We start from the raw sequence: 14,358 nt of genomic DNA, 5'->3' as shown, positions 1-14,358 counted from the left end.
AAGCTGCTCCAGCCTCCACCAAGGCTGCACTCCAGCAGTTCCCACAGATGGGAGCACTGCGGGATCACCCAGCCCTGGAGCAGGGGGTTATGGCTTCACTCCTGCCAAGGGCAGAGCTGGCAGCTCCCTGCAGAGCCCTTGTGCTGCCTCTGGGGAAGTTAAATCCAAAAGGAAGTGTGGGAGAATAAGGACAGCTAGATGAGCTTGTCAGAGTCCAGGGCCCAGACAGGCTGACCTTGGGTTTCACCTACCTGGGGTGTCCCCAGCACTCTCCTGCTGCCATCGTCACCTGGCCAGGACAGGGTGCAAGGACTGCCTTGGCATGAGGAGCATGCTTACCCCTTCTCCAGGAGGTCCCCTCTGTCCTTTCCCAGCAGGAGTTAATTCCTGGGGGTTGTGGGCAGCTCTGGGGGTCCCTCTAGCTGCCTGGGGAGCCACCAAGCACTCCCTGTCCTCCCTGCAGCCCCTCTGTCTCCTCTGCCCACTGACCCCAGCCCTCCCCAGGAGCCACACAGTCCTTGTGTCCCCCGTGGGAGCAATGGCCACAGCCCCCCACGCCAGGTGCCACAGCTGGGCCTCTGGCCAGTCACCCACTGTGGGGGCACAGCCCTGCTACCCCTGCATGGGTTCAGGTAAAGTGCTGTGGTTACCATGTGCACCTGCACCGAGCAGCTTTGGGATGGCCCCAGAAGCTTTGGGATGGCTCCAGACATCTCCCAGAGCAGAAAGGAAGATGCTGGGACCTGCACGCTTCTGGGACAGGCACTCACTGTCAGCCCCAGGCCCCATCTCTGCCATCCCTCACCTCTCCACATTCGCTTTTTCTTTCCTTAAAAGATATATGACTTTTGCTTAAAAATAGGGTAATTAATTTCACACCTAATTAATGCAGCTGCTTAGATCACTTTCCCTCCCAAGATGCCAAAATAGATTCTCAGGACTGGAGGGAGAGGAAAAGTTGCTTTGATGAGTCACCCGGGGCTCATTTAACTCTTTCTGTACTGGCAGAGAGGAGCCACTGGGATGGAGCCTGCAGCTCCAGGGAAAGCAGCTCATGGATCAAAGAGAAACGGGGCAGGGACTCTCCAGGCTCTGCAGTGCCAGCGAGGAGGGTCTCGACTCCTGGGGAGGCTCCTGCATCCCGTCCCTGGGGCCAGGACCAGGAGGCTCCTGGGACGAGTCTACAACAAAAGAAGCTGCTCAAAAAACTTGCGGTTAGTGCGGACGTGCCCCGTGCCACCGGACACCTACAACCAAAGAGCTGGTCACGGGGAGCGGGGAGCAGCAGGAGCAGCTCAGCATCCCGGCAAGCGCAGCCGCGGCAGCGGGCGAGCAGCAGAGGCAGCCGGGGAGCCCCGGAGCTCGGGGACAAGCGGTGACACAGGGAGGGGACGCGCTCGGCCGGTGCAGCGGGAAGCAGAGCGGTGGCACCGTCCCCGCGCAGCCCCGCGGCGTCACCCGCTGCCCAGCGCACCCAGGGCTCGGCCCCGCGACACCGTCACTTACTAACTACGGGCAGGGCCACCTCAAAACCTGGCCACTTCAACATCGGGGCTGCAAGGGAAACAGAAGGCAGGTTGGAGGACGCCGGGACGCTTGATGGGAACAGAAGGTCGTGGTTAAGGAGAGACTTAAGGCCACGAGCCGGTGGCCACCTGGCCCGAGAGCCCGCTGGCCACCCCGCACGCAGCGCTGGCAGGCAGAGGAAACAGGAGGAAAAAGAAGAAAAAGGAGGAAAAGTCGTGTTTATTGAGTCGCTGGTGCTGTGAGGAGGGGAAGGAAGGGCACGGCCAGCCGGGAGCTGTGGGAGTGCAGCGGCCGGGCACGGCGGGGGCTGCGGAAGGGAGGGGGTGGCTTCCTTCCCCGTGCCGGCCATCGCCGCTTTCCCACCGCCGGGAAAGCGCAGCCGGAGCCTTGGCATGCGGGAGCAGGAGCAGCATCACCCCTCGGATGCTCAGGGAGGGGACCCGGCTCTAAAGCAGCTGTCGCTGCTCCCGCTCAGCGAAGCTGTTTAGTGCCGAGGGGCTGAGCGCGCACAGGCAGCGTCCCCGGGGACGGAGCAGGGAACAAAAACACGGCCTGGGAATGCGCGGTGGGCGATGCAGGCGCTGAGGGCAGCACGCAGGCACGGCAGCCGAAAAAGACACCGAGGCCCAGCTCAATGCAATAAATAAAACTTTTATTCAAACAATAACTCAGTACAGGGCACAATTCTCTCTGGCTTTTAAAAAAAGGTTTTTCAGCACTTTACAATCTCCACACAGGCTTTGCTAGGCTGGGTTTGTGGTTTTTTGTTTTGTTTTTTTTTTCCCCCTCTACATTCAGTCATTCATGGTGAAATATCCTGGGTTAAAAATCCTTAGCAAAATTCGGACATTGATGCAGGAGGGGCTCAGAACAGTGTGCCCGTAAGCGAGGAGATAACCCAAAAACTGGTCCGGGGTGGGGGGGTCTATTGCCAGCAATGTCCCAGTAAACAGGCAATGTCAGAGGTCTTAAAAATCACATCAGAAAAAAGCGTGAACAGCTTTGCAGTGGAGACGGCCACGGGCACTGGGAGGGCTACGGCCAGGCTAGTGTGGAGCGGGACCCCCAGTGCAGGGTGGGAGCCCCCCGGGCACTGCCTTGCTCAGCCTGGTTTGGGCATGCGAGCAGTCCTCGGAGCCCCAGCCCTAGCGTGAGGTAACAATACCTTGCTACAAAAAATATATATATATATATATTTATAAAACAACCAGGAGTAACCCTTCGGGGGGGTTCCCACGGCCGGTGGGACCCCAGCCCAGAAGCAGCCCTTTGCCCGGGGCGGGAGCTCTGTGCCATCCGCTTCTCCCAAAGCCACCGCGGTGGCATGGAAGCGGATCGGGCCGAGGGGGAGGCGCGGGGACGCTGCCCCCCCTCCGGGAACGGCATCCCGGGCGCGGGCATCCCGGATGCTCAGTAACAGTACGGACACCAGAGGCCATGCATATGTGATCCAGTCTGGGAGTTTGGTCCAGGCTCGTGCGGGGCGGCCGGCGCGGCCCCTGGGGGGACAGTGCATCGCTAACATCACACGGGAGGACAAACACCGGGTCCCACTAAGTGACAACTGCGCCTGGGCTGTGAGCACAGACCTGGCAGCAGTTTCTGCTCCAAAAAGGCTTCAGAAACAAGGGCACTGTGAACACCAGGGAGGGGTGAGAAGCACCATGGTTTCCTTGAAGATCACAAGAGTTTCAAATCCAAAAGAAGTAGAGAAAGAGAAACGAAAGGGAAGGAAAAAAAAAGGGGGGGAAAGAAGCAGAAAGCTCTTCCAAGCAGCAAGGGGCCGCTGCGAGCCCAGGTGTCCTCACACCGTTGATACCAAACTGCCACTGCCGCTGCGGAACAAAGCACAGAGATGCCAGAGTGGCCGCGGGGCAGCACCGAGCTCACGGCACCGCGGGACCCATCGCGGCCGAGCTCCACCCAGCCACGGGCTCGGCTCAGCCCCGGGAGTGACACGGGGCAGCTCCGAGGCAGAGGGGACGGAGAAGGTGCCGGGGAAAGGCCCCAGAACGGGGGCTCTGCGTGGCTTCCCTATCCAGGCGTGAGCCCGGAGGAGGTCGGGAGATGCGACTCACTGGAGGAGCACGAGCTTGGGGACACCAGGCTGGCCCTGGGACCTGCCCTCCCTGGGCCCCCCCACTCTCCCAGATGAGACCTGGCCCCATCCCAGTCACTGCCAGTCTCCGGGGAGCCCATGCAGGGACCCCTGTGGGGACACAGCCCCACGGCTTCGCCCACAGCCAACACCAGCAGTTTGCAGGGAATGTGACAGGAAGGTGACATCTTACCTGTTGACAGACCTCGTCCCGTAGTCATCGAGACCCTGTGGAGAGGAAAGGAGGAAGGACAGTGAGGGACGTGTGGGCTGTGCCTGATCAGGTGCCACCAGAGGGTCACATGAACAAACCAAAGTGCATCAGGACCCAGCGCCAAGAGCTGATGCATTTGGAGAGGAAAGGGAGATATGGAGATGATTGGAGTGGGATTCAGACAGCAGGGAGTGAAGTTCCACCACTCCCTGTAGATTTATCTGGCCAGACATGGAAAAGCAACTGGGAGAGAGCCCTGCTCTGCCCAGTTCCTCTGAGGAACAGAGCTTGGGCTGCTGCTGAGACTGCTGGAAAGGGGCTGCACGACTGAAGAGACACCAGTGAAATGTTCTGTGGAAAGAGGGTTGCCTGTATTCACTCCCACCAGAAACCCACAGGGTTTTGGACCATTTTCTCCTTCAGCCGGTGCTGAGAAGGCTTTGCAGGAACTGGGGGGCAAGTGGGGATCAGGCCTGGAGAACAACCCTCAAGGACCCTTCTTGAGCAAGGGCCTGTCCTGGGATACGACTGGAGCAGCTCTGCTCTCCATGACAAACATGGAGACAACTCCAGGAAAGAGGGAGGCTCTGGCCTCTGAGCTGGCCATGCAGCAGCAAACAGAGACCCACATTCCCACCTTCCCAGGAATGCTCCCAGTCCCAGCAGCAAATCCTGCTGGAAAACCCCAGCAAAACAGCAAGAAGTGGGGCTGTGCTTCCACCCCACTCCCTGCAGAGAGGACCAGATCCCATCTGATGTGCCCTGTGGAAGGGTAAGTGCTGACTGCCCTTCTCTCTCCCTCATCCTCTCCCCTCTGCCAGCACGGCTCACCCCCTCATTGTGCTGGAGAGCTCCCCTACACCAGTAGCTCCTGGGTTAGGCTGATCCCATCTGCTGTGTATCCTCCCTGGCTTTTTATCCAAGAAGCCCTGGGCTTGCTTTGGACACTGGAATCCTGTCCAGGATCTGCTCCAGTGTCCCCACGGGACTGTCACCGGCTTGAAGTGGCACATGCCAGAGAAAACACTTCCAGCTGCCTGTGAGCAGCCTGTTTCTGGTGGGAGACTCCCATGGAGTCAGCAAGTGTTGTCCTTTGGGGGTTTACGGGGCCATTTTGTGCCACTGCCCCCCGTGCCTTGCCTGCTCCTCCCCATCCATAGGCTCCCTGCATCCCTTCACCCCAGCAGAGGTGCTGGGCAGGAGCAGGGTCTAGGCAAGGCACGCGGATCACCAGGCACAAAACAGCCAAATTTCCATAAATCCCAAGGGAAACATTGCAAGCGTCGGACTTACAGCTGTCGACCTAGTGTAAGGCTTGTAGTGAGCGGAGGGTGCTTGGCAGAGGCCACTGGCATAGTCTTTAATTGCACACCCATAGGGCATTAGGTAGTCCTAAAACAACGAACAGAGGTTGGAGAGCCGCCCTCGGCACCCCCAGGCATCCGCAGCACGCCGGGACCGGGAACGCTCCCGCTCATCCCATCCCAGGGGGACAGGGAGCTGAGACCCCGGGCAGCACAGCAGGGACTGTGCCCAAGGATCTGCTCCAGCATCCCCCAGTGCTCAAACGCCCCCCCGGAGTGGGAGAAACCGGCGGGAGAGGCTCACCTGGGAGAAGGCGGGCACGGCCACGCTGTACGGCCGCTGCTTGAAGGTGTTGCTGCCCTGTGCCGGGAAGGCCTGCGAGGCCATGCCATAGTCTGGCGGCGGGATGGAGATGTCATCCTTGTCCAGCAGGTTGCCAGTGCTGCTGCTCTTCCCTTGCTGCAGGCTGGGGGGCCCAGACCAGAGATGTCAAATCCATGCAGAGACCCCCAGGCCACCCATCCGCTCATGGAAAAGCCACCCAGAGCCAGCAACCACCTTGCTGTGCTGTTATTCCTAAGGAGAGCTCCTAAGGAATACCTAATTCTCATCCCAAGGACAGACTCCCTGTCACCCCACACGATGCTCCTACCTGGTGTGGACCCGCTCACTGCCATCATTGTCAAGGACCCGTGTGTAGGAGAAAGGAAACCAGCCCCTCCTGAAAGGCAAAGGCGAGGATGAAGCCAAACCCAGGTTTGACCACGGAGGGCCCAGAGGAGGCTGCTCCCGGGGACACCCAGCACACTCACATTTTGGTTTTCTCGCTCTCTCCGTAGTGCCAGCCGTCCCGGGCCTCGGGCACCAGCAGTGTGATGAGGTCCCCCTCCTTGAAGCTCAGGAGGGTGCTGTTATCCCCAGCAGCGTGCGAGAAAATCGCCTGCACCCTCGTCCGGCCGTTCCTCTCGAGCCCGGCGGCCATGGAGCTGGAGCGTGGCAGTGTCTTGTTTTCAGCTGTGGGAACAGACACCAGTGGGTGCCCCAAATCCCTCACCCCAAGGCCATCCCCAGGCACAGGGTCTCCACCCCTCCTTATTTCAGCACAGGTCGCACTACAGCCTTCAGTGTGACTCACGCCTTCCCCCTCACCAGGCAGGATCAGGCTCTCAGCATCACCCACCAGCCACGGCAAAGGGAGCAGGTTCCCTGTGCCACATTCCACAAGGTTTTCCTCCTGGAAATTCTCTGAAACCCCAGGGCAGAGCCCAGCTCCAGCAATTCCTAACACCCAGGTCATGAGGCACGAGCAGCACTTGACTCCAAAGTGATGCTGTGGTCACTGTCCCCCCACCAGCAGCACCCCCAACCACATCCCCCCATGCCCCTGGAGCTCTCCTGGGGGCAGAGCCAGCTCCAGGGCCCCCGGCAGCGGGGCTGGAGCCTCACCTGAGGCATAGCTGTTTTTCGGTGCCACGTTTTTGCGAACTGGGAGTGTATTGGAGTAAGAGTCACTCAGCTGCTTCTGAGGCTGGGGAGGAGATAAAGATTTGGGCTGTGCTGGCTTCATCTCAGACCAGTGGTTGTACCCGTCGCTGTCAGAGCCTGAGACTCCGTTCATCACTGGCATGGCCTCCTGTGCTGACATGCGCTGCGAGAGAGGAGGGGAGGGGGACACGGAGTGGCTTCATTAGGGCACCCCCTGCAGCTCCAGGGACATCCCACTGCAGCTCCCCAGTGGGACACAGCTCCAGGGAGAGAGGCAAATCAAAGCTTCATCCTGTTTGGTTTCGTTCCCAGCCAAACCAAACTGCTCTGGGGGGAGCAGTGGGGTCTCCTCTGTGGTATCTTACTGCTCTGAGCTCCCCCAAACCCACCAATTCCCTGCTGAGCTCTATGCTTAGCTCATGTCCCTACATCATCTGGACACCTTCTTCTGAAGGGTCCTTCACCCCATGGGTCACTCCAGGCCTCTCTCCTGCAGTTACTGGGGTACCTGGGTTCAGTCCCACAGCCTGGGGACCAGCCTGGACAGGCAGGTCCAGCCCTTGGGTTCCCCAACAGCGCCTGGGAGCCCCTGCCCTGCCAGAGCTCAGTGACTCTGGTGGGACGGGGTGGGACAGGCTGCCCATCCCCAGGTCAGGCTCCTCCCCACATCCCAGGATGGCCCAGCACGGAGCTGCCATCCCTGCCATCAGTGACAGCCCATGCAAGGGCAACTTGCCGAGGACAGCGGTGACACCGGCCTGGCCTCGTCCCTCCGGCTTTGCTCAGAAGGGCAGGGCAGCCTCCACCACAGAGATACTTACTCCTACAAAAGGTGCCAGCTCCGGGGGGACAGGGAGAGGTTTGGCACCAGGGATGGGATCAGAGATGATGAGGTTGGACTTGGATGTGGACAGAGGGCTGGGCATGATGGTGCCATTGCTGCTGGCAGCCATCTGCTGCATCAGCTGTATGGCGCGGTCCGGGATCTTGTTGGGGTCCGAGCAGGACTGCTGCCACAGTGGCAGCTTCTGTGTCAGCATCTCCTTCCCCTGCAAGAGCAAAACGAGCTGTCAGGGCACAGGGGTGCAGGTGGTCTGCCCCCCTTCCCTGGGCATCACCACAGGGATCCAGGGCTGAGCTGGTCTGGGATTGATCAATGGCTCTGTGCATGGCACAGGCAAGATAACACACAGGGACATCCTGCTTCCAGGCTCTGATGGCACCAGAGCCAGGCAGGCATCATGAAAAATGGGAATGAGGGAAGGGAGCTGCAGGGAGCTGGGCAGGGAGCTGGCCCCACATGAAGCAGAGAAATAAAATCAGGCTGAAAGCTTGGCAGGGCACAGCCCGTGCTCCAGGCTGTCCCCACATCGCGACGGATGAGCTGCTTCCTTGGGGTGCTCAGCCCCAATGGCCTGCAGCCCCAGTGCTGCATCCAAGCCCCACTGCTCCCTGCCTGCAGGACTGGATGCCACCTGCTACCATGCTCCAAGGGGGAAACAGATGGACCCAAACTTGTCCCTATTCAGCCAGAATGTACGAGCATCCCTTTGCGTGACTCAGAGGGGAAAGATGTCCCAACCCCCTCGAGGTCACTCCCAAGGGTGACCCAATGTCTCTGCTCTGCCTCATCTGGAGACAAAATGTGGTTCTGCATATTAAAATCCCCCACTAAATCCAATTTCAATGCCCCTCCATATTTCCCCAACACCAGCCAGCTGGTCCAGCCTCATGATCCTGTGGAGCACCCTGCAGGAGCCACGGGCAGCAGCAGGATGGAGGTTTTAGCAGGACACACAGCATGCTCTGGATGAGCCACCAGCAAAGTCCCTCCTGCAAAATCAGCCTGTGTGTGCTGCTGCAGCAAGGTTTTGGTTCGTTCCTGCTGACCACCAGCCCTGGGGAGTGCTTCTCCCCTCCTGCTCTCTGCTCGCCAAGCCAAGCGTGGATCCACGCTGTGGATGTGCCAGGACAGAGCTGACTAATCCCAGCTCCCTCTCCTGCTCCAGTGCCAAGCGTGGCGGTGACAGATGGCTGCTGTGAGCCACGGAGGGCGGTGGTGGGGAACAACCAGAACAGGAGCACGAGGCTGCAGAGCAGCACCAGCCCCTGCCTGGATGGATTCTGCTCCAGACCCATGCAGGTGCTGCAGCTTCCCAGGCGGGCAGGGGGCAGCTCCAGCCCTGGTCCAGGACACAGGCAGGAGGGATGTGGAGTTACCCTGGGCAAGAGGGATTTGGAGCAGCTGCTCCTACTGGAGCACCTTCCCTGGAGTCACCTGTTGGTCCAGCACCCCCTGGGTCCCCACGCTGCAGGGGCTGCACCAGCTGTGGCTTTTGGGATCTCAGGTTGTTCTATGAGATGCAGCTGGAGCGGGGAGCACCCACCCAGTGCCAGGGCAGCCAGGCGTGGCTCTGGCAGGTTCCCCTCACCTTGGCGTGGTAGGTGATGGCGCTCTTGGCCACCGCGCACTGTTTCTCCACCAGGAAGCAGAACCGTCTCCTCTCTTCCGTCAGAGCTGTCTTGTAGCCATCAGAAACGTAGTTTTCCAGCTCCCCTTGCTTGTTGCTGATGGCTTCGATGTACTGGAAGAGGGAGAGGAGCAGGGAGGGGGCTGCGGGCAGCGCTGCGGGGCGGGCGGTGCCGCAGAGGGGGCGGGTGGCGCGGGCGGGACCCCGGCACGGGACACACACAGGGACACTCACGGGACACACACAGGGACACTCACGTGAGCCTGCACAGCCCCCAGCCCGCCCTTACTCATCGGAGCCCCCCACGCAGAGGCGCTGACTCAGCCGTGGGCTGCTCGGGACGAGCTGTACCCGCGGCCGCCCGCTCACCACCCGCGCCGGGGGCTGCCCCATGGCCCGGCACTGCCAGCGGCCCCCGCAGCCCCCAGCTCATCCTGGCACAAACCAGCGCGGCTCCCGGCATGGCCTGGCCGTGCCCTGCCTGCTGCTGAGGGATGGCACGGGGACCCTGCCATGCACAGAGCCACCAGCGCCTCTGGAACTCCCGGCAGTGCCCTCAGCCTGCATTTACCACAGGGGACACAGAGGTGCTGCTGGGCAGTGCCACACACTGGCACAGGACGCCCTGGCTGCTCCCTGGTGCCACAGCCTGGACTAGCAGACACTGGCACTGCTCTGCTGGCTCCTGCTCTCCCAGTGTGACAGGTGCCAGCATGGCTGTGCCATGCTGAGCTCTGCCAGTGCTACACCTGGCACAGCAGCAGCACATGGGGGAACCCCCCAACTGCTTTGCCCTGTGTGATGGAAAGGTGGCACAGGGGACTCCAGACCACAGGGCAGCACCAGCCTCCCTGAACACAACACACGAGGTGCCCCCAGCTCCCTGACCTGGCCACTTTGTCCTCCCTCCATCCCTTGGGATGCTCCCAGCTTCCACCAGCCTTGTGACACCAGGGGAGCAGCCACAGAGGCTCTGAGAGCAGCACCTCTCACCCATTGCTGTCTCACACTGTCACACCTCCGTGCCACCACCTCTTCCCTAGGACAGCAGCACCACGACACTGGAAAGCCACAACACCCCAGCCCAGGCAGGGCTGGACCTGCTTCAGGCAGCCCAAGCTTCTCTGAGATGGGAATTAAACTGGAAATTCAGGGCCCAGAGCAGCTTTGCTGCTTCTTCACGGTTATCAGTTATTTTTAGCGTGCTACAATATTTATTAAGAGATACATAAAATGGAGCAAACCAACAGAAGCAGCAAGATTCAGTGACATCCTAGACTTCAAAGGGGGATTATTTTGGGGCTGGACTTGCTCCTGGCTCCCACCCTGCTCCGAGCACCCCCTGAGAGCAAAACCCAGTGCAGGGTTGTAGCCAGCAGGTTTTGGGTCTCCCCACATTGCACCAACCCGGGTGAGAGAAAGAGCATTGGTGAGAAATGGATTAAAAACCTGGTTTGCAACCAACAAACCTATTTCAAAGAGATTTTTTTCTCCAAAACAAGAAAATCGAGGACAAATGCCTGTGGCCATGAGGAGAAATAAGCGAAGGGAGCTGAGCTGATGGCACTGGGCACACGGGTGGAAGGATGGAGGTTTTGGCATCACCCCGAAGCAGAGACACAGGGCATGGCACTTGGAACACCGGGCAGCAGCCAGGCTGTGCCAGCACAGAGGCACTGGGGCAGCGTGGCACAGGAAGAGGCAGCAGCAGCTCCTGGCACACAGAGCCCCTGGAGGAGGAGGAGGAAGAGCTGGGGAAGGCTTGGGACAGCAGCACGCCGCCTCCTCCCGGGTATTATTAGCCTGGGAACAGCGCAGGGACAGAGCCCAGAGGCAGCAGCCTGGCAGTGGTGATGGGAGCTGGGGAATGGTGCCCCAGTGCCAGCCTGGAGAGCCCCCAGCCCCTCCAGCACAGCCCTGCTGTGCCTGGGATGGACTGAGCCCTGCTGCCCCCACTCATCCACACCATGGGCAGCTGCACAAGAAGTTCCTACCCCAGGGGAAGGGGCAGGACAACGCTCCCCCTCCTGCAGAGCCCCATTTCTGGAAGGAAAGCACAACCCTGACAGCGCCTGAAATAGCAGGAGCACACACAGACCCCGATCCCCATTCATTTAATTAATTTAATTTTTCCCCATCATCCTGCTTAATTTACTAACTGGGCCACCAAGAACGAGAAGGTGAGGAGTGAAAAGAGCTCAGCTCCAGCTAATTTGGCTCAGCAGCACGAGGCCCATCCCGCCACGATTCCCTGCAGGATCCCCATCCCGGGGTCAGGCACGGCTCCAGCCCAGACACCACAACACAGGGAGAAACCCTGATCTTAGCAGCTGAGAGCTCCAGCTCTCAGCAGGATTTAAATACGCAGGTACAAGCCTTATTTACACCCTGCTCTCAGGCTGGTTTTGCAAGGCTCCTGCTAATTCCTGTGTGAGAAAGGCTTGTCTCAGCCAGTCGGAACACGCCGCTCCGCGAGCGCAGAGCCCACGCTCTAAACTTAGTACTCAGAGCTTTATATACTTTATGTAAATATGCTCCGTGTGCCATTGATTTACCCAGAGCTTTGATTTTACACGTTGTTCCATCACAAAATGGCGAGCGACACTCCTTGTTCACGAGGTGGTTTTCAGTTTGGGTTTGCTCAGAATGACAGTGGGCTTTCAGATAACGCCCAGAAAGGCAAATTTAAATAAAAAGCCTGTTAAATATGCCAGATGCACGGGGGGAAAGTAGCACACAAAGCACAGTGTAAGATCTCTGCACTGCAAGGAGAAGCTCTGCCTTACCCAGGACTGAGGCTTCACCTGCAGCCAGGTGCCCACCAGGACCTCAGGGCTGCTGCTCTCATCTCCATTCCCCAGAAATGGGGGAAATCTCAGCCACCCCACACCCTGAACCACAGCAAACACCTCTCCCAGCTTGGCATGATCTGATCCCCTGTAAGGGCTGGGGGAAGGGGCTTTCCTGCCAGGCTCAGCAGCTTCTCCAAAACCCCACTGACAAGCACAAACCACTCAAGCACTGAAAACCGAGACCTTGACTGATTGAGGTTGTCAGCTTCAAATTCACATGTTAAGAATCGTCTAAATAAAATTCCCAGTTAGAAGGAGGAGAAAGAGACCCTGCTTGTGATCCGAGCAGGCAGGGAGGCAGCCAGGCCGGTGGTCGTGCCCAAAGCCAGGGCACACCCCAGAGCCACCCAACAGCTCCAGAAAATCCTTTCTGGGTTTCTAGGTTGGAGAGGCCTCAAATAACTCCCCCGTGCCGCGCCCCCCCGCCTCCCACATCCACTTCCAATTCACAGGGAGCCGCTGACCTAATTAGCAGTGTCAGCACGTGGCGGCGGCAGCGGCTTCGGCGCTGGGATTCTTCCAGGACGCTGCCACGGGGCCAGGCTGGCAGAGCCAGGCTCCTGCCCGCTCCTGGGGCACCCCTGCCCGCGGGGGCTCAGCCAGGGACCCCCAGGGTGGGCACAGGAGAGGGGCTGGAGCCACGGCGGGCAGCCCCCGTGCCAACGCCGAGCCGCCCCGCGGGTCAGACGGAATTAGGAGCACGAGCAGATGAAAAGGGAAGGAGCTGCTGCCAAGTGCCAGCTCGAGCAGCCGCTGTCGTCCCGCAGAGAAAGGCAGGGCACACAGCCCTGCCACCTCCCCAAGGCCACGGTGACAGCTCGGGGAGGGGGGGAGATCAAAGAGCAGCTGAGAAATGTCAAGCCCCGAGCTGCCAGGAGCACACGCTGCTGTCAGCGCAGGTGGAGCAGCAGCGAGCTCCAGCCCAGCCTTTGATAAGCACAGCCTCGCTGGGAAATCAGTTCAGACCTCCCATCCTTCCCAGGAAGGTGCAAACACAGGGAACACGAGCCAAGGGCTGAGCTCCACCACAGGAATCATCACTCCAGATCCTTTGTGGTGTGTTTGGCACCGACCAGGCTGAGCCAAGCGCCGGCCCCAGGGACAAGAGGGGACCCCCAGCAGGCAGGAGCTGCCTTGGGGTCACCAGCACAGCACAGCTGTGAATTTTGGGGCCAGAAAGCCAAGGGGAGCACGTGGCAGGCACATTTCCACCCAGCACCAGGAGGGATGCAGAGCAGGGAGGGGCTGTGCCCACTCCAGCTCTCATGCCAAGGAAGGACTGGTCAGGACCAGTGGCACAGAGCAGTGGAAAAAGAGAAAGGAAAGGTCAGGGAAGAGAAAGGACTGTGCTGGATCGATGCAGCAGGCTGAAATACCTGGAAGGAGTAAACATGGAGAGAAGGGAGGATTTGTTTAGGCAATCACGAGGGAGAATAGCTAGAAATGGGAGAGGATAAAAAAGAAGCTGGGTTGATTAGCAGGGGAAGAGCATCTGAGCAGGCAAACCTGCTGAATCCCCATCACAGCAGAGACCAGAATGAGCAGAGCAAGCAGCCAGGGATCCTCAGCCTGGACAGCTCTTCCTCATTCCCAGAAATTGCTGGTTGTGAGGCAGCTGGCAGACCCTGGAGCAGCCGCAGGGGTGGCACTGTCCCCTCCTGGCTCCTGCAGCCCCCACCCAGGGAGGTTGGGTGCTGTGTCCAGCCAGGCACGGCCGTGCTGGATCCCAGCCTGGGGCTATCCCAGGCTCTTCCACAGCCAGGAAGGAGAGCAAAGCTTGGGATGAGCCCTGACCCGACCTCTCCTGTAATATGGCAAATAAAACAACAGCCCCACAGCAGGGAATGGCCACCACAGGAGCCCAAACATATTTCCCTGCCTTCTACAGGGTCACTGACCCTGCAGGAGCCCCCCAGAACCACAGCAGAGCCCTGCAGGTTTCCTGGGGGGGACAAACTCCCTGCCCCACACAGCAGCAGCCCCCAGGCAGCAGGAGGGAAGGCCCTGGCCCTGATGTGCTGCCCCCAGCCTCCCCTGCTGGGCTGCAGCCAAAGCTCCATGGGGTGGAAGCTGGGCCAGGGCTGCTGATGGTTATCCGAGGTGATGGGAAAGGCAGAGCAGATCCTGGGGAGGCAGCCCCCAGAGGCAGGGATGCAGGCTGCCCTCCTCCCCTGGGAAGGGCTGTCTCCCCTCGTTTGTCACAGCTGCAGCAGCCCCAGCCCTGCACACATGTGGTGTTACATAAAATGCAGAGAGCAGAGCAGCAGGGGAGCGCTGGCTCCAGGCAGCTTCACCTTCCCCTGCCCAAAATGTTCCCCAGGGCAGGAACAGCCCGGGCCAGCAGCTCAGTGCACAGCTCTGGTACCCAAGTGCTCATGGCACAGCCCTGAGCTGCACAGGCACTTC

The 14,358-nt window shown here is 59.8% G+C and overlaps 1 protein-coding gene across 7 annotated transcripts in view; it reads right to left on the bottom strand.

The window, feature by feature from the left end:
• Positions 1-14,358, bottom strand: part of BAIAP2 (BAR/IMD domain containing adaptor protein 2) — a 39,183-nt gene that overhangs the window by 2,263 nt on the left and 22,562 nt on the right. For 2 of the 7 annotated variants that reach the window (XM_064395900.1, XM_064395906.1), the window contains 7 exons: positions 9,062-9,214; positions 7,451-7,678; positions 6,591-6,792; positions 5,957-6,158; positions 5,797-5,865; positions 5,448-5,610; positions 3,819-3,853 (listed from right to left, as the gene is read on the bottom strand). In XM_064395900.1, coding sequence (XP_064251970.1) covers positions 3,819-3,853; positions 5,448-5,610; positions 5,797-5,865; positions 5,957-6,158; positions 6,591-6,792; positions 7,451-7,678; positions 9,062-9,214 — 1,052 coding nt within the window. Of the gene's footprint in view, positions 1-1,506; positions 1,555-2,158; positions 3,363-3,818; positions 3,854-5,132; positions 5,232-5,447; positions 5,611-5,796; positions 5,866-5,956; positions 6,159-6,590; positions 6,793-7,450; positions 7,679-9,061; positions 9,215-14,358 lie in introns of those variants that run through there. The other 5 variants (XM_064395907.1, XM_064395902.1, XM_064395901.1 and 2 more) reach the window with 5 other exon arrangements.

This window comes from Passer domesticus, chromosome 20, assembly GCF_036417665.1.
Source record: "Passer domesticus isolate bPasDom1 chromosome 20, bPasDom1.hap1, whole genome shotgun sequence".
NCBI lineage: Eukaryota > Metazoa > Chordata > Aves > Passeriformes > Passeridae > Passer > Passer domesticus.
The sequence above is the reverse complement of the archived record's forward strand: the minus strand, read 5'-3'. Positions and strand labels throughout refer to the sequence as shown.